The sequence below is a fragment of the Zea mays genome, chromosome 3 (assembly GCF_902167145.1).
Source record: "Zea mays cultivar B73 chromosome 3, Zm-B73-REFERENCE-NAM-5.0, whole genome shotgun sequence".
NCBI classification, from domain to species: domain Eukaryota; kingdom Viridiplantae; phylum Streptophyta; class Magnoliopsida; order Poales; family Poaceae; genus Zea; species Zea mays.
Window position 1 is genome coordinate 220,982,901 of NC_050098.1, and position 22,518 is coordinate 221,005,418.

Here is a 22,518-nt window from a genome sequence, read left to right on the forward strand (position 1 = left end):
GGATAACCGGCAGGGTATAAAATGTAACCCTCGTTATCCTGAGGCATGGGAGCCTTGCCCTTAACAAAATTGGACAATCTTTTAGGAGGGGCACTAAGTTTGACATTGTTTCCCTTTTGGAAGCCAATGCCATCCTTGATGCCCGGGCGTCTCCCATTATAGAGCATACTTCTAGCATATTTAAATTTTTCACTTTCTAAGTTATGCTCGGCAATTTTAGCATCTAATATTGCTATATGATCATTTTGTTGTTTAATTAAAGCCATATGATCATGAATAGCATTGATATCAACATCTCTACATCTAGTGCAAATAGTGACATGCTCAATGGTAGATGTAGATGGTTTGCAAGAATTAAGTTCAACAATCTTAGCATGTAGAATATCATTTTTATCTCTAAGATCGGAAATTGTAACTTTGCAAACATCAAAATCTTTAGCCTTAGCAAGCAATTTTTCATTCTCAATTCTAAGGCTAGCAAGAGAAATGTTCAATTCTTCAATCCTAGCAAGCAAATCATCATTATCATCTCTAGGGTTGGAAATTGAAACATTGCAAACATGAGAATCAACCTTAGCTAACAAATTAGCATTTTCATTTCTAACGTTGTCTATTGTTTCATGGCAAGTGCTTACCTCACTGGATAATTTTTGACATTTCTCAATTTCTAGAGCATAAGCATTTTTAACCTTAACATGCTTCTTATTTTCTTTAATAAGGAAGTCCTCTTGGGTGTCCAAGAGATCATCCTTTTCATGGATGGCACTAATCAATTCATTAAGTTTTTCTTTTTGTTGCATGTTGAGGTTGGCAAAAAGGGTACGCAAATTATCTTCCTCATCACTAGCATTATCATCACTAGAGGATTCATATTTAGTGGAGGATTTAGATTTGACCTTCTTTTTGCCGTCCTTTGCCATGAGGCACTTGTGGCCGATGTTGGGGAAGAGGAGTCCCTTGGTGACGGCGATGTTGGCGGCGTCCTCGTCGTCGGAGGAGTCGCTAGAGCTTTCGTCGGAATCCCACTCCCGACAAACATGAGCATCGCCGCCCCTCTTCTTGTAGTACTTCTTCTTTTCTCTCCTCTTTCCCTTCTTGTCGTTATCCCTGTCACTGTCACTTGATAATGGACATTTAGCAATAAAGTGACCGGGCTTACCACACTTGTAGCAAACCTTCTTGGAGCGGGACTTGTAGTCTTTCCCTCTCCTTTGCTTGAGGATTTGGCGGAAGCTTTTGATGACGAGCGTCATTTCCTCATTGTCGAGCTTGGAGGCGTCTATTGGTTGTCGACTTGATGTAGACTCCTCCTTCTTTTCCTCCGTCGCCTTGAATGCGACGGGTTGAGCCTCGGATGTGGAGGGATCATCAAGCTCGTTGATCTTCCTCGAGCCTTCGATCATGCACTCAAAACTTACAAAATTCCCGATAACTTCCTCGGGGGTCATTTTAGTATATCTAGGATTACCACGAATTAATTGAACTTGAGTGGGGTTAAGGAAAATGAGAGATCTTAGAATAACCTTAACCATTTCGTGGTCGTCCCACTTCTTGCTCCCGAGGTTGTGCACTTGGTTCACCAAGGTCTTGAGCCGGTTGTACATGTGTTGTGGCTCTTCCCCTTTGCGAAGCCGGAACCGACCGAGCTCCCCCTCGATCGTTTCCCGCTTGGTGATCTTTGTGAGCTCATCTCCCTCGTGCGCGGTTTTGAGCACATCCCAAACCTCCTTGGCGCTTTTCAACCCTTGAACTTTGTTATACTCCTCTCTACTTAGAGAGGCGAGGAGTATTGTTGTTGCTTGAGAGTTGAAGTGCTCGATTTGGGCCACCTCATCCTCATCATAGTCTTTATCCCCTACGGATGGTACCTGTGCACCAAACTCAACAACATCCCATATACTTTTGTGGAGTGAGGTTAGATGAAATCGCATTAAATCACTCCACCTAGCATAATCTTCACCATCAAAAGTTGGTGGTTTGCCTAATGGGACGGAAAGTAAAGGTGCATGTTTAGAAATGCGAGGGTAGTGTAGGGGGATCTTACTAAACTTCTTACGCTCTTGGCGTTTAGAAGTGACGGATGCCGCGTCGGAGCCGGAGGTGGATGGCGATGAAGAATCGGTCTCGTAGTAGACCACTTTCCTCATCCTCTTGTGCTTGTCCCCACTCCGATGCGGCTTGTGAGAAGAAGATTTCTCCTTCTTCTCTTTGTGGTGAGAAGAAGATTTCCACTCCTTCCCTTTGTTGGAGGAGCTCTTCTTCTTCTCCTTCCTCTTGGTGCGGGACTCTTCCGATGAAGTGCTCCCGTGGCTTGTAGTGGGCTTTTCGCCGGTCTCCATCTCCTTCTTGGCGTGATCTCCCGACATCACTTCGAGCGATTAGGCTCTAATGAAGCACCGGACTCTGATACCAATTGATAGTCGCCTAGAGGGGGGGGTGAATAGGGCGAAACTGAAATTTACAAATAGTGACACAACTACAAGCCGGGTTAGCGTTAGAAATATAAACGAGTCCGCGAGAGAGGGCGCAAAACAAATCGCAAGCAAATGAAGAGTGTGACACGCGGATTTGTTTTACCAAGGTTCGGTTCTCGCGAACCTACTCCCCGTTGAGGAGGCCACAAAGGCCGGGTCTCTTTCAACCCTTCCCTCTCTCAAACGATCCCACAGACCGAGTGAGCTTTCTCTTCTCAATCACTTGGAACACAAAGTTCCAACAAGGACCACCACAAGTTTGGTGTCTCTTGCCTCAATTACAAGTGAGTTTGATCGCAATGAAAGAATCAAGAAAGAAGAAAGCAATCCAAGCGCAAGAGCTCGAAAGAACACAAGCAAATCACTCTCTCTAGTCACTATGGCATTGTGTGGAATTTGGAGAGGATTTGATCTCTTTGGTGTGTCTAGAATTGAATGCTAGAGCTCTTGTAGTAGCTGGGAAGTGGAAAACTTGGATACCATGAATGGTGGGGTGGTTGGGGTATTTATAGCCTCAACCACCAACTTGACCGTTGGTGGAGACTGTCTGCTCGATGGCGCACCGGACAGTCCGGTGCACACCGGACATGTCCGGTGCCCCTGCCACGTCATCACTGCCGTTGGATTCTGACCGTTGAAGCTTCTGACTCGTGGGCCCGCCTGGATGTCCGGTGCACACCGGACATGCACTGTTCCTTGTCCGGTGCGCCAGTATGGGCGCGCCTGACCTCTGTGCGCGCTGTGCGCGCATTTAATGCGTCGCAGGTAGCCGTTGGCGCCGAATAGCCGTTGCTCCGGAGTTGCACCGGACAGTCCGGTGCACACCGGACATGTCCGGTGAATTATAGCGGACGAGTCGTTGGAGATTCCCGAAGCCGGCGAGTTCCTGAGGCCGCTCCTCCTTGGCGCACCGGACACTGTCCGGTGTACACCGGACAGTCCGGTGAATTATAGCGCGAGTGCCTCTGGAAATTCCCGAAGGTAGCAAGTTCGCGTTGGAGTCCTCTGGTGCACCGGACAGTCCGGTGCGCCAGACCAGAGGTGCCTTCGGTTGGCCCTTTGCTCTTTTGTTGAACCCAACTTTTGGTCTTTTTATTGGCTAAGTGTGAACCTTTAGCACCTGTATAACTTATACACTAGAGCAAACTAGTTAGTCCAATTGTTTGTGTTGGGCAATTCAACCACCAAAATTATTTAGTAACTAGGTGTAAGCCTAATTCCCTTTCACCACCGAGCCACTGAATCTGGGAATCATCGTCGAGACTCTGGATCGAGGAACCACCATCGTTGCCACCGCAATCGCAGCCCCGGGGGTCCACCATCGCCGCGCGCTCTCGGCCAACCGCCGCTGTCGCACGGGCCTGGGTTGTCATCATCGCTCGTGCATCGGGGTGGTGCGTCAATAACTGAGCCATAGTGTTCTGGTACTTGTTTTATAGACGTCCGGACCCGGTCTGGCTCAACCGGATGACACGTCTGGCCTGGGCTTCTCTAGTTGGAAGCCCAGGGGTTTAGATATATAAACTATATATATATATATATATATATATATATATATATATATATATATATATATATATATATATATATATATATGTCTTTTCCTCCCACTTCTTCCCCTGTGCAGCACAAGGCATCGGGCTAAGGATACAGATGGATGATTTTATTGTACTTCTCATGTAACCAAATAGAAAATGCATATGCTAGCTGATCATATATTTTGTAACCCTCTCCTTGGCTTATATAATATAAGGGTAGGAGACCCTTGATCAGTATCTACACAATGATTATAGGCATATCTACAATGGAGGACACCGGCCCAGGTAGTTTGAAATTGTGAAGAAATATTTGATTATTTAGTTATCAAGAGCTATTATTAGGTATTTTCTATAATTAATTATATATTGTTTAATTAAGCACTTTGAATTGAGCATTGTTTGTTAGATCTATAAGTATTTGGTAAGTATGAATTTTAACCTTATAGGTCTAATTTGGAAACTCCAGAGATCTCAAGACTTTTTCCTAGGTAGGTAATCCATAGGAATATTATTTTAGTTATCTTCTTAGTTGCTTATATGGGTTCTTTTATCCCTGTGTTTAGCACCTCTTGCTTTACTGGCTTCCCAAGAAAGTCCTATTCTTTTGCCCCTCGGTCGTTTCTAGATCCGCTAATGGTAATTAACAAAGCTAAGAAGCTCTTCGTAATAATATTGTGAAAAAAATATAGCTGATGTCTTTAGATCACAAGGCGGTCATATTATTATTCATCATATAAGATATAGTACATAAAAAGCTCAGCGTTAGGAATGAAAAGTGGTAGAAAATGATATTGCTTATTACATTCACATTGGGCGATTGATCCGGTATATATATGTAGATGCAGAAAACAGATATATAGTACTCGACGCATTCACATTGCTCGGGTGCATATCGGTAGGTACGTAGTAGTATAGTATAGTATATATATTTATGATGATGCAGGAGTCGGCGGGCCGGTAGAATTGCCGTAGCCCTAGTTTTTCACTTTTTCCATGTGAGGAACTCTCCTGAGACAAAGTCGTAGTGGGCGCCGATCAGCTTGAGGGTCCCATTTGCAAGCCCTTCCTTGACGAAGGGGTAGGTCTTGAGGTTCTCCAGGGACACGTTCACGGCCTCCTGCAGAAACAATAGAGGTCCTTTTGGTGAGCAAAAACCAATCTATTCATGCAACAGTAACTGCTCGACGAATGTACAACATACCTTCTCGAGAATGGAGCACTGGTCATCGAACGGCACCGAGGCGTGCTCTTTCTTTACCTTCATCTTGGCAATGAAGCCGATCTTAACCCAGTCCTCGACGAAGTGGCTGCGTACGTACACCACACCAAACCAACACACAACATGGTATAGAGAGGATCAAAATCATGCATGACATAAATAAGCGCAAATAGTTTTTTATATCTAAATGAAACTTGTATATATTTTACTGTCGCGACTTACAAGGTGTCAGGTGCGCCGTCCTGGAGGGAGAGGAGCGCCCTGATGCCACCGCAGCAGCTATGGCCAATGACCACGAGGACCTCCACCTTGAGAGCGCACACAGCGTACTCGATGGCGGACCCGATGCCGGTGTACTTGGTCTGCAGTCGACACGAAAACGAGAGGCCGCGGCCGGCCGTGTGAGTAGAAATTGAGACCATTGCGTTGTTCACAATCGTCAGTGTGTATATATACCTTGTCGTAGCCTGGGACCATGGCGGCTATGTTGCGAACGGTGAAGGCCTCGCCGGGCTGCAGGCCCAGGGTCACCGATGGGCACACACGGGAGTCGGAGCAAGCGAACACCATGTACTGCATGCAGCATAGCAAAATCACTGTCATGTCAGGTCAGGCAAAAAGAAGGAGCACAAAAAATCAGGCCGGTTCCCGCGGTTGTTAGCTATGCAGCGACAATGCCATCCCCACAGGTCATCCAATTAGTATATATATATATCATGGCTGAGCTCCTTGATCTATATGGCGCCGATACGTGTTATGTCGGTAGCGTAGACTACGCCGATATACTAGGTCTAATGTCGACTTTCACAAGGATACATATAATTTTTTTTTTCAAAAGAAGTTTTAAAATATGGTAATTTTTATGGATAACAAAACTAGTAGAACCCGCTAAAAGCATGAACGCATGCATGAAATAATCATGCGCATGGGATAGATGCCAACTCAGAACACCCATAAAGAAAAACAATAAACTCTGTACTTGGTTACTTGCAATATTCTGGCACGCCAGGTTCTATATACTAGGAAGTGAGCCTATATAGGGACGGCGGCATCTCAATAATTTACCAAGCAAATGCAAGTCTCGCCAGCTTAGCATATATGGCAGCACATGGGTTAGCAATTAGCACGCGCGCGGGGCGCATGCATTTGGTTCAGAAGAATAAGAATGGAGTATAGGCTAGTAGGCAATAGCGCATACCTTGGGGGCCTGGCCGGACTTGAGAGGCCCGAAAAGCTCCGGCTTCTTGCTGTGAAATGAAGAAAAAAAAATCAAACGTACTAGCACAGGAATAATATAGGATCAGTCGAAGCTATATCAGAATTCCCGATACAAATGAAACGTTTGAAACTGAAACGGCTAAACCAAACGCCGGTGCTGCAGAAAACAACAGCCAGCTCTGAGTAGTAGAGGGGTGACTTACTCATAGACATTGACCTTGAACTGCTGGAACCCGCTCGTCAAGCGCTCGATGGCGTCCTGGGGCTGCAGGACCAGCAACAAGAAAATCGTCGGTCAGTTCGCCATGCCCGGAAAGACTAACTTGCATGCTCGTGATGGTACGGTGATAGATGCAGCATGAGGGGGGTATAGAGAGAGCGAGAGAATGAAGGGGGCGTGATGCAACTTTTGGCCACACTGGACCGGGTGGGTGGGCTTCTGGTTCTCAAGGAGTGACGAGGTGCGTGGGAATCTATGGGAGGGCAAAGGCGCTGCTCTGCTCTTTTCTTCGTCTCCTGATATCCTCCCATGCATGTCAACAAGCTAAGGGGAGAGAAAGAAATTGCGATGGCAAACAAGGGAGATAAATTAAAGGGGGCTGGCCGGATGATGTTGGGAATTGGGATCTGGAGTGCGCTAGCTATGTGCAAATGCAAGACGACGGACGTGATGTCGTCAATATAGCAATTGAAAAAAAAAGGTAAGAGCAACTCCAAGAGCTTATGTAAAACAAATTGACTAGCTAAAAATAATAAAATTGGAGTAAAAATTGGATCCAACAGTCTCTTCAAATCCTTCTCTCGCTATCCAACTCGGTAAACAACCCCCTCCGCTAGCCAAATATGACTAATTCCCTACGCTAGCTATCCGGTCCTCCCATAGCCTTTGTCCTCAGCCGGAGTGGAGGCAGGACGGTGTAGCATAGGCGCGTGGGACATAGGGAAGAAGGCAAGGTGAGAATGACATGTGGGACCTACCAGTCTAATTTGGCTAGTCTGTTGGAATTAATCGTAATTTAGAGAGTGAATTATAGCTAAACGGCTAGCTAAATGAGAATATAGAATAAAAAATTTGGCTAATCTATTGGAGTTGCTCTAAAAGAAGAGCTGTGCGCGTGGACCCCTACAGGCTCCCATGTGACGAACTGCCCTTTGACGAAGTCGTAGTGGGCGCCAACCAGCTTGAGCGTCCCGCCGGCCAGCCCTTCCTTGACGAAGGGGTAGCTCTTGAGGTTCTGGAGCGACACGTTCACGGCCTCCTGCAGAAACACACACACACAATTAAAGGTCGATGATGATCCTTGAATTTGTTCGTTGATGAGCGAAACCAATAATATATAATCCATTATTCATACGGTCGGTGTGTGTGCGTGCGTTTACGTTACGTACCTTCTCCAGGATGGAGCACTGGTCATCGAACGGCACCGATGCGTGCTCTTTCTTCACCTTGTTCTTGGCAGGGCTGCCGATCCTGACCCAGTCCTCCACGAAGTGGCTGGATATACATGGCCAGATTTAAACCAACGACAGACAACACGCTGAGCAGGTTACACTACACGGGGTTCTAATTTTTTTCTCTCTCTCTAAATAAAACTGCTATATATATTTTTTATACGCATTTTACGATGACTACTGCTTACAAGTTGTCGGGCGCGCCGTCCTTGAGGGAGAGGAGCGCCCTGATGCCACCGCAGCAGCTGTGGCCAATGACCACGATGACCTGCACCTTGAGCGCGCACACGGCGTACTCGATGGCGGACCCGGTGCCGGCGTACTTGATCTGCAGTTTGGCCAAAACGGAAGACGACCGTGTGAGTAATATTAGTGTGGCTGATACCACCGTTGCATGCGTCGATCGGTGTTTGCTCGTACGTACGTACCTTGTCGTAGGGTGGGACCATGGAGGCGATGTTGCGGACGGTGAATGCCTCGCCGGGCTGCAGGCCCAGTGTCACCGACGGGCACACGCGGGAGTCGGAGCAGGCGAACACCATGTACTGCAGCGGAGGGGAAATCAGTCACCGTCAGGTCGGTGAAAAGAGGGAGGAGCACGTACGCAAAACCAAGTTCGATCGGTTTCCCATGGCTCTTATCGATAAGCAGGTAAGCAGATCATCGGCCCTGGTCATCTCATCAGTGGAAGATTTCTGGCGCCCCAAAAAGGCGGCAAGCTTTTGATTGAGTTTCGATTTGACCCTCCTCCTCTGGCTCTGTAAGTACTAGTATTAGTTGCGACGAGGATGCTCTACGCGCGCTCTGGTTTCCGTGTGGCTCTCTAGCACGCTGGTCTATCTTTATCCCATTATATTCCCTGCTGGCGGCCAATAGCAAGAACATTTCCGTTCCGGGCATCATCAGGAGGCGTGATGCTGCTGCCATATCTTCCACAAAAATTGGGACATCTGTAGTGTAGCATATTTCCTCGAGGACCGGCAACAGGCCCAACATTTATGCACCTAACTTTTTTGCAAGGGGTGCGAGAGGGGAAGGGGACACGTCCAAGCCAACTACTCACGATGACGACAGGATCCCGTGAGGTGGGGCGAGGGACAGTGCTGGACGCCTGGACCACACATTAGCCATGGAATGCTGATAATACACACCTAGTATTATCTGCATGGTTCCCCTTGCAGCTTTGGTCCAGGGGAGACAGGGTGGATGCTGAATAGTGCAGGTGCGGCAGGGTGTTGCAGCAGCAATGGTGATGAGCTACAGAGCTAGTAATAGGAACGAGCAACTAGTACTACTCAATCTTTTGGCCCAGTTGGCCGGAGTCGCTATAGACACACAACAAAATATATATAAAAAAACATTAGCAGCGCATACCCTGGGGCTCTGGCCGGACTTGAGAGGCTCGAACAGCTCCGGCTTCTTGCTGCGAACAAAGATCAGCGGAGCACATGATCAGTCGGAGTCGGAGCTCACTGAATTCACAAACAAACAAAAAAGGAAATAGAAACCAAACGCGGGTGCTGCAGAGAACAAACAGCTCAGGTGACTTACTCATAGACCTCGGTCTTGAACTTCTGGAACCCGCTCTTCAAGCGCTCGACGGTGGGGTCCATGCCCTGCAATGTCAACAGCCAGATACATCGTCGGGTCATTCATGATCGTGCTGCAGCATGACGAGGTAGTAGAAAGAGGAGGGGCCATGGCCCATGATGCAATTTTGGCCTACTTGCCGACGGACCACAACACAAGGAAAAAAATGCACAAAGGTGATCTAATTAGGGGGGGGGGGGGGGGGGGGGGGGTGGGGGGAGCAGGGATCTTCTCTGCACCGGCCGGCACAGCGCTCGCTACACAGGGAGAAAGCGGAAGCTGAATGCATGCAGTGTGGCTAGCTACTGATGGCAATGGAGGAAAAGAAAACGGTGAGATTGCTGCGCGCGTGCTGCTGTGTGGAGGATGGTGCTGAAGGTGAGAGAGGAAGATGAGGAGGAGGAGGAGGGGACGGACCTTGGAGGAAGCCTTGGAGGGAGGAGGTGGAGGTTGGGAGGGCTTCTGGTTCTGAAGGAGTGACGAGGTGGGGGTATCTGTGGACGGCTTCTCCTTCGCTGGCCCCTCCTTTTTTTTCGGAAGGCAGAGGCAGCTGCTCATTTTCTTCTTCTTCTCCTCCTCTTCTCTGGCCTCTCTCTCCTCCCCTCTTATCGCCGGCGGCTGGTGGATGCCCTCCCTTTCTTTCTCTCGATCTCTCTCGTTTGACTCCTCAGCTGCCCGCCGTCCCGTTTACTAGCAACATGATGACGCGCGCAACTGTGTCAGTGAGACAAACAGGTAGTAGTACCACCACGCAGCACGCGCGCGCGCCCACAGGGGGGGGGGGGGAAATAAAATCAGTGGCGGATGAGTGCGTGAGTGCGGCTTTTGTGGACAGGATTAGCGAGTTCTTCTGCAACTATAGATCGATGGGTGGTTGTGGTTGGGGCGATAAATTAAATCACTCCCTTTCTTCACCCGTACCAACCGTCGGGACCGTGCCCTGTTCTCTTCCAAACTTACTGGAGCTCATCCAATCATCAATCAACCAGCCAACACGAAATAAAGCCCATCCCCTCTGATTCAGTATGCAGAGGCAAATTTTTTGTTCCTCCAAAAAAGAATGCAGAAGAACTTCCTTTTTTTTCTCCCCCCTCAAAAATCTCTCTGTTAGGACTAGTTTGATAATTACATCTTTTTCAAAAGATTCTTATTTTCAAAAAAAAATGAACTAATTTACCTTAGGAAAATGAAAATCTCGTGGGAAAACGAGGTTCCCAAACTAGCACTTAGATATAGTTCCTTATTGCTATCTAAAAGACTTCGTCGTCCGACGGTGAAACAAAGCAAAATAACGCGACGCAGGAAATCATGGGAAGTTACACATGCATACATAGAAAGGTTAAACTGACGTCGATGGCCACTAGTAGTGGCGCCTTTTATTTGATGGTCGTCGGTTATTCAACTGCCTGGATATATATGCGTCATGGATCAAACGGAACTCAAAAGCCAAAAGACGCGGACGATTATTAGCTATCACTACACATGTCCATGACCCCACTGCATAAACTGGTCTTATCGCTTTAGGAAAAAGCCAGCCATATACTTTATTTCACGCGCGCTCGACGTCACTACTCCTCTTTCATTCAACTCGAGACTTTTTTTTTCTGGGTGGAATTCTGTTATACTGAAAGGATATATACGTAGTAGTTGCCTTCAAACTAGCACTATCGTTGGCCGTCATCTTTTTGGAAACACCTCCCTTCGGGAATATTCTATTGGAGATGGCTGACATGCGTATGTCGTCGGTAGCTACTAGCTGATGGGAAAATGATCTAAATTACTATCATCATCACTAGCTATTCCCTCCGTCAGAAATAGATGCATTATATATAGATCTAACGTATATATCAAACTGCCTTGAATTTGATTATAGATTTGACAGAAAGAATTAATTCAAACAAAAATTTATGTACAGTGTAGTGTGCCATATTTACGTACCATGAAATATATTTTTGATAGTACGCCTGTTTTGATGTTATATAAATGATATATAGCTAAATTTAAGGGAATTTAAGATGAAGCTAAGAGTGGCGTCTTCTTGGGATGTGCATTATACTTATATTACAGTCGGATTTTGATTGGGTTTCCAGAATATCCTGCATGCTTGGTCGTGTCCTCCTAGATAATGGGAGCAAGGACTTTTGGTTGCATGAGTGCATTTCGTGCCCAAAACAGCAAGGTCGTCAGTAGTGCCGACTAGTCAGTACTTGGTTATTAGAGCTGGATGAAGCGAAGGCGTACGTGGATAGAATATATAGAAACGAGGACATGCATGCTGTACAGTGCATGATGTGCTCGCTGTGCAGTGAGCCATGCATGCATTAATTGTCGTACTCCGTACGCACGTACGTACCACGACGGTGGCGGGGGCGGCGAAGACGGGGGCGTTCCGGATGAGCCTGGGCCTGGGGCGGCCGGAGCCGGAGCCGGAGGAGGAGGACGGCGCGGGGGTGGCGAGGCTGGCGACGATGCTGGATGTGGTGGCGCGGACGGGCAATGTGTACATTGATCGTGCGAGTGCCGCTTATCGTGCCCCCTGTACGCGCTGCCTCCTTATACACACGGGGCGCACGCGTGGCGACAAGGCCGTTACAGCCCCGCGGGCCGGGGGTGCGCATGTGTGGCGGCGGCGGTCCGCGAGCGCGGCGGCGTCGTGCGGCTCGCCTGCGCCGGTGGATGCGGGCCACTCGGCGCCTCATCCGCCAGCGCGCCACTCGCTGCCCTCCCCTCCCCCCCTCGCGCGCGAGATGGAACAGGACAGGACAGGACAGGGCTCGGGATAACGCGCGGCGGCACCGTGTGGCCGACGGGCGCGCGCCGGATGCACATCCGCGCGCGTCCTGGTCTGGACCACACGGGCGCGCGCGCGCGGCCGGGGGCAGGGGAAGCGGGAAATGATGAAACGCGCGGCGTCGGAGAAACGCTAGCTGGCCTGTGCGTGTCGCGCTCTCTCGCCGGATCACCGCCGTATCTAGTGGAGGTGCAGTTTGTGTGGACGCGATGCTACTGCGGCGAGGGAGCGTTGGCACCTTGCGTGCGGTGGCACAGGAGATGTGGACATGGAAGGAGAACGCGAGCAGAAGAAAACGAGGGGGCTTGCCTGCCGTAACGCCCAGACAAGGGCGGAGAAAGCGAGCTGTGTAGACTGTTGTTCTTGGCTACGAGAGAGACGTGCTTACTCTACTGCGCGTGTAATCTGTGATGCCAGCCCGGTGGTAAAAGAAAAGAAAAGAAAAAGGATTCTGAATCCTCTTTGCGGCATCACCGTTGCCCCGGCCTCATCTGCGGTCTCCCTGACCCTGCTATGGACTGGTGGTTGGCACTTGGCATGCAATGCAGGGACGCCGAGCGTTACAGACACAGTTGGGTGGGCCGTGGGCCTGCCAGCGATCAGGTGCTCCTTTTTTTTTTTCTTTAGCAGGAAAAGAACAGGGCGCTCTGCCATTGCACGCGAAAAGGCTACAGCAAAGTTTACACGGCGCCACGGCGGTTTAAAGAGTTCCCAGAAAAACAGAAAACAAAAGGAGGGGCAAAAAACTTAAAAACGGAGATGAAAAGGCTGCACCACAGTTGCCGTCAGCACTTTGGCTTTGCGCACAGATTAGTTATCTCTATGGTGTGGCTCTATATAGTAGAAAGTCTTGTTGAATTAAACCTGCTACCTGTGCTGCGTTTTGTTGTCAAAAGTTCTAGGCATCATTCATCATCACGTTGGGTGCAAGATGTGGCTGCCGTCGTTTGTTGATCACCGGGGAGGATGGTTCGGTGGTGCTGTCAGATCTAACGCATGGTTGGTCACTGGGCCAGCAGTGCCCAGTGGCAACTGGCAAGGCAGCACGTACACGAGGTGGACTTGGAGGTTGAGAGTTGAGACGCGTCGTCGAAATGCTAGCTCTGCTAGTCTCTGGTTCAGGATCGATAATAATAAGCTTCCGAGTGAAGAGGAAACTGTGTGCCAACACTGTTATGAATTCAGCCCATGGGCTGGTTGGGCAACCAAAAGCCTCGGAGGCCTGCTGACATGGGCGGGGCCAGGCCGTTAGGCGTTAGCCTATGCGCAGATTGGCTGGCTGCTCATGTACAAAGTGTCCCCCAGTGGGGTAACTGGGTACTGGGCTAATTGAGCTTGAAATGTCGTTCGAAAACCTGGTTTTCAAACAACAGAACAAGTGAGGGGTGGTATAGAATTGTGAAGCTTCTGGATCCAGGCTGCAGCGCCCCAGAGCTGACATGTCTCACTGGAATATGCAATATAGTTTAAACATATATATACCACTCTTGACAGAGTTGTGAGAGAGAAGTGGATGAACTCACCTTTCTCCGATGCCCGCCGTATTCATCCTGACTTGTTCGGTTACAAAGAATCCATTTGGGATGCTGTATAATTTGTACGGAGTATAATATTTAATCATCTGGAACCGTCCCAGCTGCTCCATTCCATCCAAGCTTGGCTGATGCATGCGTGGCTAGCTGCTCCGATGCCCGCGCTGCCGATCGAATTAGCGACGAGCAGTGGCGGAGCATATATATATATAGCATTGACAGAGCTTGAAGCACAGACAATAATAAGCAGAAGAAGAAACATGCATCCATGAGATGCAACCAGGATTCAGTAGAGTAGAACAAATCTGATGAGGTCTAAGCTCTACCTAGCGCTCCGCCGCTCGCCACGAACTCTATGCATGCCGCCCGATCCATGGCGGTGGGCGGCGGTTAGGGTTTGCACGGCCCAGCGCTAGCTGAAGCTCATTGTGCTGCCCGGTGGACGGAACGGAACCGGCGACGTACATGTACGTGCAAGGTTGACACACTTGAGCCTTGGCATGCTGCCAGGATGTGCTCATTTGGCGACATCATAAGCACATGAGATCGCTAGCTAGACAGCGCGTACGTGACGGCGACAACACAAAGGTAAGGGAATTGAAAATGCAAAAGCTACAAATTAAACTGGTGGCGTCATGCGCGTTTTCCCTTTGTCGTGCATGCATGCATATTTTGGGGTAGCAGTAGTAGTAGGTTCATCTTACCTGCACTAACTGTAACTCTGTGAGTTAGGTTCATCCTACCTACTTTGGGTCCAAAGTCGTCCTGGACTTGGAAAAAAAACGTTTGTTAGCAGGTGTGTGTCTGAAAGCTGAACAGATAAACCCTCGCAGCATTTCACGGCACCGAGCCACCGAGTGCGTGTGTACGTGCTGCTTGACGAGAAAGCCACACCGCACACCAGAAGGGAATGAACGGAAACGAGGAGAAGACCGACCAAACTCCGACGTGAGGTGTTCGGTGTGTCCTACTTGTCCTCGACCGGCTCTGCACTGTGCGTGCGTCTGTGCGAACGCGTGGAGCACACAGGTCTCCGCCGTTGAATCGATCCGCGACATGAGAGAGGAGTTCCCGCCGCCTCTTCTTTCTGTGTCACGCTACCCGGCCGGTCTCGTAAATCCGCCGGTTCACTCTGCTGACACGTTCTGGTAAATCCGCCGGAGACCCGTACAAACCTACGCGTGCAGCTAGCGCGCGCCCTTTCCGTGTTCCTACCAGCGACAGCGAGCGGCAGCCACACAACGTAAACCTAGCACAATTGCACAGACCTAACCTTGTATCTGACACTACCGAACACGTATGTATCCGGGACAGGGTCGTCTGCGGATGGATAGGGAAGAGTGCTAACTGCTACAGTAGCGTAAGAGCTGACCGGCCCAACGTGCATCCAAGCGTACGTGCGCACATCTTTAATCCAGAATGCACGCAAAGGGGCTCCAGAAACCCCCTGTATTGTACGAGTCGTCGTCTGACAACCGGGGTGATTATGGTAATACTATTTTGTTTGCAAATTCATGTGGCGGCGTGGCGCTAGCTGCACCGGCAACGCATTGACACTCTTCCGGTCTTCCCTGAGCGCATTGACACTCCTCCGGTCATGGTTTATCCAAAACACTGTTTTTTCACTATTCTGTGTTGTAGACTGTACTGTTTGTAGAGTAGAGTTTAAATATAGGTACGATGATAGGTATGCTGCTCGAAAATGTTTGATGGAAGAATGGTGCTGTTAGTATTCATGCATCAAAGACCGGTGGAACTGGAACATTCTCACCTATAGTTGGATCACAATCGGTGTGATTGGATGGTTGCACACGTGCAACCTAGCTCGTGCGAGCCTGGTCCACCAGATACAGCCCTACTGATGCAAGCAAATAAGCCTAGGTTGTACCGGTGTATGCGAGCTTAGACCTCGGGATGCAGCGAACCAAACGTGTGCGGAACCTTGGTCAATACATATGTGGGGTGTTTGTTTTGAGGAATGAGCTAGTCTATCATCTTCTCATTCACTATTTTTTTTGGTTTGTGCAATGAAATGAGTTGATCCATCGTTAACTCATTACTCGTAGTTAGTTAGTACTAATATGAGGAATGAGGTCATCCTATCAAATTTGAGTAATAAACCCATGATATTACCTCAATTTAGATGGAGTGATTAATCAAACCAAACATCCTCATAGAGAATATGGCTCTTTTGATGCGAGCAACTAAGGGGGTGTTTGGTTTGAGGAATCACTCCATCCAAAATGTGGTGGTGTAGCATGAGTTCATTCCTCAAATTTGGTGGAATGAACCTATTCCTCATATTAGTACTAACTAACTAACTAACTATAAGGAATGAGGTGATGATGAATCAACTCATTCCATTCCACAAACCAAACAAAAAAGTGAGGCGTGAGAAGATGATGGACTAGCTCATTCCTCAAACCAAACAACCTATAAATACACGGAATGAGATTCATAATCTACAATCAGTGGCCAGTGCCTAGGGACGGCTACGAGGTTCTCCATGTCACTGGGTCCAGCCAAGAAAACATTACGTGGCAGTATATCCTATATTAAAACGTCATATTTACAAGATTGGAGGCAGCACAAGAGAACTTGCTAATTAGGCAGAAAAGCAATTAGTTAGATTAGACATTAGAGATGCGACAACACGCAGATAAACGAAACTGTAGAATGCAAACGAGGAATTCTGAATTCCTCGCAAACACCTACTCCTGTATACCTAAATTGCAATACTATACAATGTACAGTATGTACACAGCTACATATATACCAACATATACGAACAATCACATGTAAACTTCTTGTCCAATTTGTCGTAGTATATGTGTACCCGCCTACACAAATCGCATGGCAGGTGGTTAGCCACCGACTGCAGAGCACGATTCCGAGCCGAATCCTGAAAGGAAGGCTCACATTTCCCCTGCTTTCTCTGACTTCACACCTTGTCTTTTTGACTCGGCTCGCAGGAGATCTCCAAGTCAAATGTCTGAAATTTCAAATCCCGATTTCAAACCTGAAGTCTCACTGTTTGGAACGGGTCCTCCACGGCGCGTCGTGGTCGTGGCTCACCGGCTCACAACGGGTGTGGGCTCCTGCTGAGCCCGTGCACGCTGGCGAACAGCCCCACGAGGTCCTGCCGGTACGGCAGGAACGTGCGCCGGCCGCCGGTGGAGGCCTTGGCGCCGCCGCCGCCATATGACAACCGGCGGCCCGCGGAGACCGTGTCTAGCTCGGTTGCGGCGGCTTTGCTTCCTTTGGGCGGCAGCTTGGCCTTGGCCTTGGAGGCGGGGGCGTGCTCCCTGTCCCTGGCCGGGGACGGCGGCGCCGAGAGGAAGAGGAACTTGTCCTTGCCGTCGCTGCGGCTGCGGCCGACGACGAGCTCACCGATGCGGCGCCACCGCGCGATGGAGCCCGTGGACCCGCTCTTCCGCGGCGGCCGCGAGGGCGAGGACGCCGGCGACGACCCGGGCGTCCAGACGCAGTAGCTGTCCGGCGACGCGCCGACGCCGTCGAGGTCCGCGCCCGTGCCCGCCGCCGTCGACGCCGATGATGATGAGGAGGAGGAGGACGTGGACGCGACGGACGAGGTCCGCGCCTGCTCCAGCTGGAACAGCCGCCCTAGTGGCGCCCTCGGTGCCGGCGCTGCGGCCTCGTCCAGCACTCGGCCAAACACCGGGTAGAACGCCCGGGCGTGGCCGCCCGCGAAGAGCTCGTCGGCAGACGCGGCGCCGCCAACGCCCGCCGCGGACTCCCGGCTCACGGAGGGGAACTCGAACTCGCCGTCCGAGTCCTCACCGCCGGAAACCACGTCGTCCTCCGTCCTGACGACGGTGGGTTCCTGGCGGCGGACAACCGGCATGTCTCGCATGTTTCTGCTGCTCGCTTTGTTTGCGATCGGGTGCGTTCGGCGTGGGGAGGGAAAAGGGGAACAACTGCTAGTCGGTTAGCGAGATGGGAACGGCGTTTATATAGGGGAACCGGGTAGCGAGGCGACCTTCTAGAAGGGCTCTGACTCGCGGCGCCCGTCTGGCGTCTGGCGTCTGGGGCGTCTGGCGTCTGGCGTCTGCTCTGTTTTTTAGCTTGGGCTGGGGAATTTGGGAGAAACGCGCACGCCCTCGTGGCTCGGGTGCGCTACACGTCAGTCGTGATGCACGCGGACGCGGGGTTCGTTTATCTCTTGCGCTAGGCTGCCCGCTGGTTGCGTTCCGTGTGCGTGTACCGAGTTCTTGCTACTTTTTCCTGGGTTTACACATGATTTTGGGAGATCTCTCGAAAGGTCCTCTGTCCGTGGGATTTGCCGAGATCGTGCTTGCTTGCTTGAGAAACAAGCGACTGTTATTGTTAATCCGGTCAGCTGTAGATTGGCCGCCGAGTCGGCTGGCTCCAATAAACTTTACGTAAACGTGGTGTCATTTTTTTTTTGTTGTAAAGCCGATGAAAGGAACTGAGAAGGCTCATCGATGATTGATAAGGGTAAAACATATCATTGGGTACTCTTTCCAAAACAGGGATGGGGTGTGTTTGTGGTTGCACGATCTATGTAAGTCAATAGTTGGAACATTATTATTCCAATATCCACACGTGTTTGTTAAAATTGGACGGACGAGAGTTGACGTCGGAGAACGTAGCAATCTACGACTACCTTCAACTAGCCTACAACCAAACACAAGGGATGGCAACAGGGCAGAAGAGATCGTCTCGTTCCCCAAAATTTATTCTGTCTCTACCTCGTTTAACTTAACGAGCACAAACTTATCTCCATCTCCACCCTCGTGGATCCTTGTTCCCTATTTCGGGGCCTCTTAGAAAATACTATAATAAAAAATATTCACGACAAGATAACAATTATAAATATATAAATTATGAAAGACACAAGACAAAAATAAATCTAAAACAAGTAACAACCTTATAATACAAATCAAAACTCACAAGTCACAATTACTTTAACTTAATAATAATAATAATAATATACTCTCTCAAATCATAAATTACACAAATACACATTAGAGTTTTTTATCCGATCCCCAACAAAACTTTACGGACATAGTTTCTTCCCTATCTCTGCCCTACTAATTTTTTAGGCCTATCTTGTTGACCTAGTGAGGGAGAAATCTTCCTTGTAGCCATCCTAAATCGTCCGCGATGGCACAGATGGTCGTCTTCTTCGCAGCAAATGTGATATCCTGGCCTTGGGGATGGTGATATTCTGTCTAAAGGCTTAATAGAATTAGTAGAGTACTCATATCAACAAGGTGCATTTTCTTTTTCGGAAGCCTATCTCGAAAAAACCACCAAGTTAAGCGTGCTTGGTTTAGAGCAATTTGGGATGAGTGTCCGAATGAGAAGTTTTCTCGGGTGTGCATGAGTGAGGACAAAGTGCGCACAAAAGACTTATGTTGGTCTGTAGGGACAATATATGATACTAGAGAACTGACAGAAGTAAGTACCGCCGGTCCGAGAGTGGACAGGGTGTTACAAGTGGTATCAGAGCCGTGCCTCTAGGTTTCACGGGCGTGTGTGGGCTAGGGGTTCGGGTATATAGCGCATGGCGCATGTGGGCCCGAAGTGGTCACATGACATGGCATATCACGACGTAGACATACATACATGGTCAAGAGGGGAGGTTCCTGGCTTGGGGTTGACTGACGAGAATGTCGGTCTTCTAAGGGGGTGGATTGTGATATCCTGGCCCCGGGGGATGGTGATATCCTAGCCCAAGGCTTAATAGAATTAGTAAAGTATTCATATCAACAAGGTGCATCTTTTTCGGAAGCATATCTCGAAAGAACCTCCAAGTTAAGCATGCTTGGCTTGGAGCAATTTGGGATTGATGACGGACTGGAAAGTTTTCTCGAGTGCGCATGAGTGAGGACAAAGTGCGCACAAAAAACTCGTGTTGGTCTATTGGAACAATATATGATCCAACAGAGCTGTCAGGAGTAAGTACCGTCAGTCTGAAAGTAGACGAGATGTTACAACAAACCTAGGTCTCGGTTCTCGGGAGAGACCTCGTCGGTAGAAGAGATCCTAGGGTGTCTTGGGGTGGCCATGCCACCTAAGACGCCACCAGTCGACATAGAGCCGAAGAGAGTTAAAGGTTCGAGGTAGAAGAAGGATAAACTATGGTTACTCCTAATGCATAAGATAAAAATGATAAGTAGAATTGATTGGATCGATTGTAGGGTTTAATGGTTGTACCCCTTCATCTATATAGGGAGGAGGTCTGAATCCGTTACAAGTCGGTTCTCCAGTTAATCCCACGGATTTTGCTAACAAATTCTTTTAAAAATCTAGAACCATAATTGATTTTGCGCGTGTGGACCGTCCGGACCGCAGACGGTTGCCCATTTCGGTGCTCAACCGGTACCAATCAACTCAGCTTTTGGACCAGGTGAAGCGCTACCATACCATGTGCATGGCAGGGCCAATCGTGGTTCGCGTGGGGGACTATGGCACTGAAGGACCGTCGGTTATCCTCGTATGAAAATTGTGTCGTTCTACAAACTTCGACCTATATAGACCATGTTTGGTTTCTTTAGTCTAAAAAGTAAGGACTAAAGTTTAGTTAGGAGACTAAAGTTTAGTCCTTAACATGTTTAGTTCTAAGGACTAAAATTAGTAAGAATATACTAAATGACTTATAAGAAGACTAAAATGACATTTAACATTTTCCTGCTATTAATACAATTGAATTAAATGAGGGGTAATGTGAAATTAATATGATTTAGTCCCTTTTAACACATATGTGAAGGACTAAAGACTAAATTATTTTAGTTCATATTTTAGTCTAGTGTTTGGCAAAAAAAAAGACTAAATGAGACTAAAAACTAGAGACTAATCTTTAGTCCTCTAACCAAACACCCACATATTATAGTCTAAAATGCAAAATTATATTTTGCGCAACCATACAATTAGTGTAGATCGATACTAGCAGTTTACATATGGTAACATTCGTTGTTTATGTAAACTCTAATCCAAGAGTATTGAGCGTGAGCTTATGCCGTGGCAGAGTAAGCAAGGTAACGCCGCGCACACGACACATGTACCCAATGCAACACGTAGATCCGACACCACATAGGCACGTTACTTGATCACTTGGACCGTGCGTTCGTAGGGGAAACTCGGCCGGTAATTGTCGAACTTGATCTTGTCATCAATCGACGTGATCGGCGATTGATGAGAATTGAGATCCGAGTTTATTGTGACAGAGTAGGAAGCCTGCAAGGCGACGCAGTCCAAAGAGAACCACTGCACGTAGTCTTGTCTGCTAATCAAGACATTGGACGATCGCTTGTGTTGTGCCTGTCCAAATCACATGGACGATTGCTCTCTAGAACGGAGTTATTTTCCTTATCACGTGGACTCTCTGTTCCGGATTACTCGCAAGTGAGAAGTGGTCGACTCGACGGTGCCATCTTTTTCCACAGAGTCGCTACTCGTAACGATCGCGCCGTCGTAAATAATGAAGAAAAAAAATACTACGTACGTACATGGACTACTTCCAGATTGCCTCCATCTCCATACCTGCACTGGGTGGCTATGGCCTGTTTGGCACTTTTTTTTTAAAAAAAAACAGCTTATGAAATAGCATCCTCTACTTATTATCGATTTTAGTTAATTCTGACAAGCATCTAATGCTGTAAAAGTATCTTATTTAGTATAACTTCTACTTAAACCCATGAAAAAGATGTGGAATGAGTTGTATCTACCTGTCGATCCGTCCAAACAGGCTAGACAGCTAGACAAACTACAATCTTGTGGGTTGACCTGCACTGCAGCTTGAGAAGGCCGGAGGAAGGAAAGCTTCGATCGGTCAGAGATCCTCATCAAGCGGGTCAACGGAGCGGCTAAGCACTAGCAGGCAGGCCTTGACCTACTGACCGGTCCCACATGGAGCCCCCAGCGTGGGTTCCCCTCGCCTATTGTTCCTCGACTGATTGTTCTTTGACCCTCAAGCACTCCCTACTCCAAGCAACCTATTCCTCCCTTCTAGATGAAGACGGACGGGAGAACAGACCGGCTTGGAGGCCAAGCAGCACGAAGCTTCTGACGTGGGAGGGTTGCCGTACGTCGCCGGCCTCGATCGAGTTCCTTAGCTTTGCGGCTTCTGTTGACGGGCTCCAGCTAAGCTTCAGCGGTAGCGCAGGTGCAAATACAATAATATTATTCTTATAAAAATAACATGTCATATGATTTTGCCAGATTGAAAAGAGTTCTTCATAAAATCGGTTGATGACAATCATACTTTGATTCGTTAATAATTTTCGCAGAAAATCAGATTTTGGACAAAGACCGATCGTGACTTTGCTCTGGAAAAGTTCCAAAGTCCAGTGGGCGGTGTGCTGTGCTAGCTGTGCAGTCCCCCTATGTCCTGGACCAGTAGACCTTCCAGCTTCGGGGATCCTATTTCTCCATGGATCATACATGGTTCTCGGACGTTGATCTGCTACTGATGAGATGGGGTCTTAGTGAATTTCCTTTTACTTGTGTTGTGACATTTTCACATTAGAGACGCCTATTTCTTAACATGAAAAAAGGAGGTATCGGATGGCATTCTAGATTGATTAGCACCGTTGACGCAAAAGGCAAACCACATGGATGTTGCTGAGAGCACGTGATGTAGTATGCAGGATGGTATTTATCACAAGCATCCCAGATATGTAACACCCCTAAATATCATTTTGGATAATATAGGGAA

At 48.5% G+C, this 22,518-nt stretch overlaps 2 protein-coding genes across 6 annotated transcripts; both read right to left on the reverse strand.

Annotated features, from left to right (window-relative positions):
* Positions 1–4,707: 4,707 nt before the first annotated feature.
* LOC100275493 (carbonic anhydrase) lies at positions 4,708–14,246 on the reverse strand. 5 transcript variants are annotated; one of them, XM_035965768.1, is made up of 15 exons: positions 14,141–14,246; positions 13,806–13,961; positions 9,909–10,181; positions 9,453–9,517; positions 9,276–9,324; positions 8,330–8,446; positions 8,090–8,229; positions 7,839–7,944; positions 7,577–7,708; positions 6,653–6,714; positions 6,430–6,478; positions 5,688–5,804; positions 5,454–5,593; positions 5,214–5,319; positions 4,708–5,129 (listed from the first exon to the last, which is right to left on the reverse strand). In XM_035965768.1, the coding sequence occupies exons 3-15, from the start codon at positions 10,047–10,049 to the stop codon at positions 4,995–4,997; spliced, it is 1,359 nt and encodes a 452-aa protein (XP_035821661.1). In that variant the 5' UTR covers positions 10,050–10,181; positions 13,806–13,961; positions 14,141–14,246; the 3' UTR covers positions 4,708–4,994. The 5 variants fall into 5 exon arrangements, with proteins under 5 accessions (XP_035821661.1, XP_035821660.1, XP_035821659.1 ...); XM_035965767.1 differs by having other exon boundaries at positions 13,806–14,038; XM_035965766.1 differs by lacking the exons at positions 13,806–13,961; positions 14,141–14,246 and adding an exon at positions 11,845–12,014 and having other exon boundaries at positions 9,909–10,205.
* Positions 14,247–16,419: 2,173 nt separating this feature from the next.
* Positions 16,420–17,758, reverse strand: LOC100276388 (uncharacterized). The gene has a single exon (NM_001150193.2). It carries the CDS (start codon positions 17,686–17,688, stop codon positions 16,894–16,896), a length of 795 nt encoding a protein of 264 aa, NP_001143665.2. The 5' UTR covers positions 17,689–17,758; the 3' UTR covers positions 16,420–16,893.
* Between the last annotated feature and the right edge of the window lie 4,760 nt (positions 17,759–22,518).

Excerpts from the sequence above, each read along its gene's own strand:
- LOC100275493 (NM_001365887.1), bottom strand. The coding sequence starts at position 11,997 with ATGTACACATTGCCCGTCCGCGCCACCACATCCAGCATCGTCGCCAGC. Across the intron at positions 5,805-6,429 it reads AGTCCGGCCAGGCCCCCAAG|TACATGGTGTTCGCTTGCTC; the intron begins GTATGCGCTATT and ends TGCTGCATGCAG. Across the intron at positions 5,320-5,453 it reads GACGGCGCACCTGACACCTT|CCACTTCGTCGAGGACTGGG; the intron begins GTAAGTCGCGAC and ends GTACGTACGCAG.
- LOC100276388 (NM_001150193.2), bottom strand. The coding sequence starts at position 17,688 with ATGCGAGACATGCCGGTTGTCCGCCGCCAGGAACCCACCGTCGTCAGG.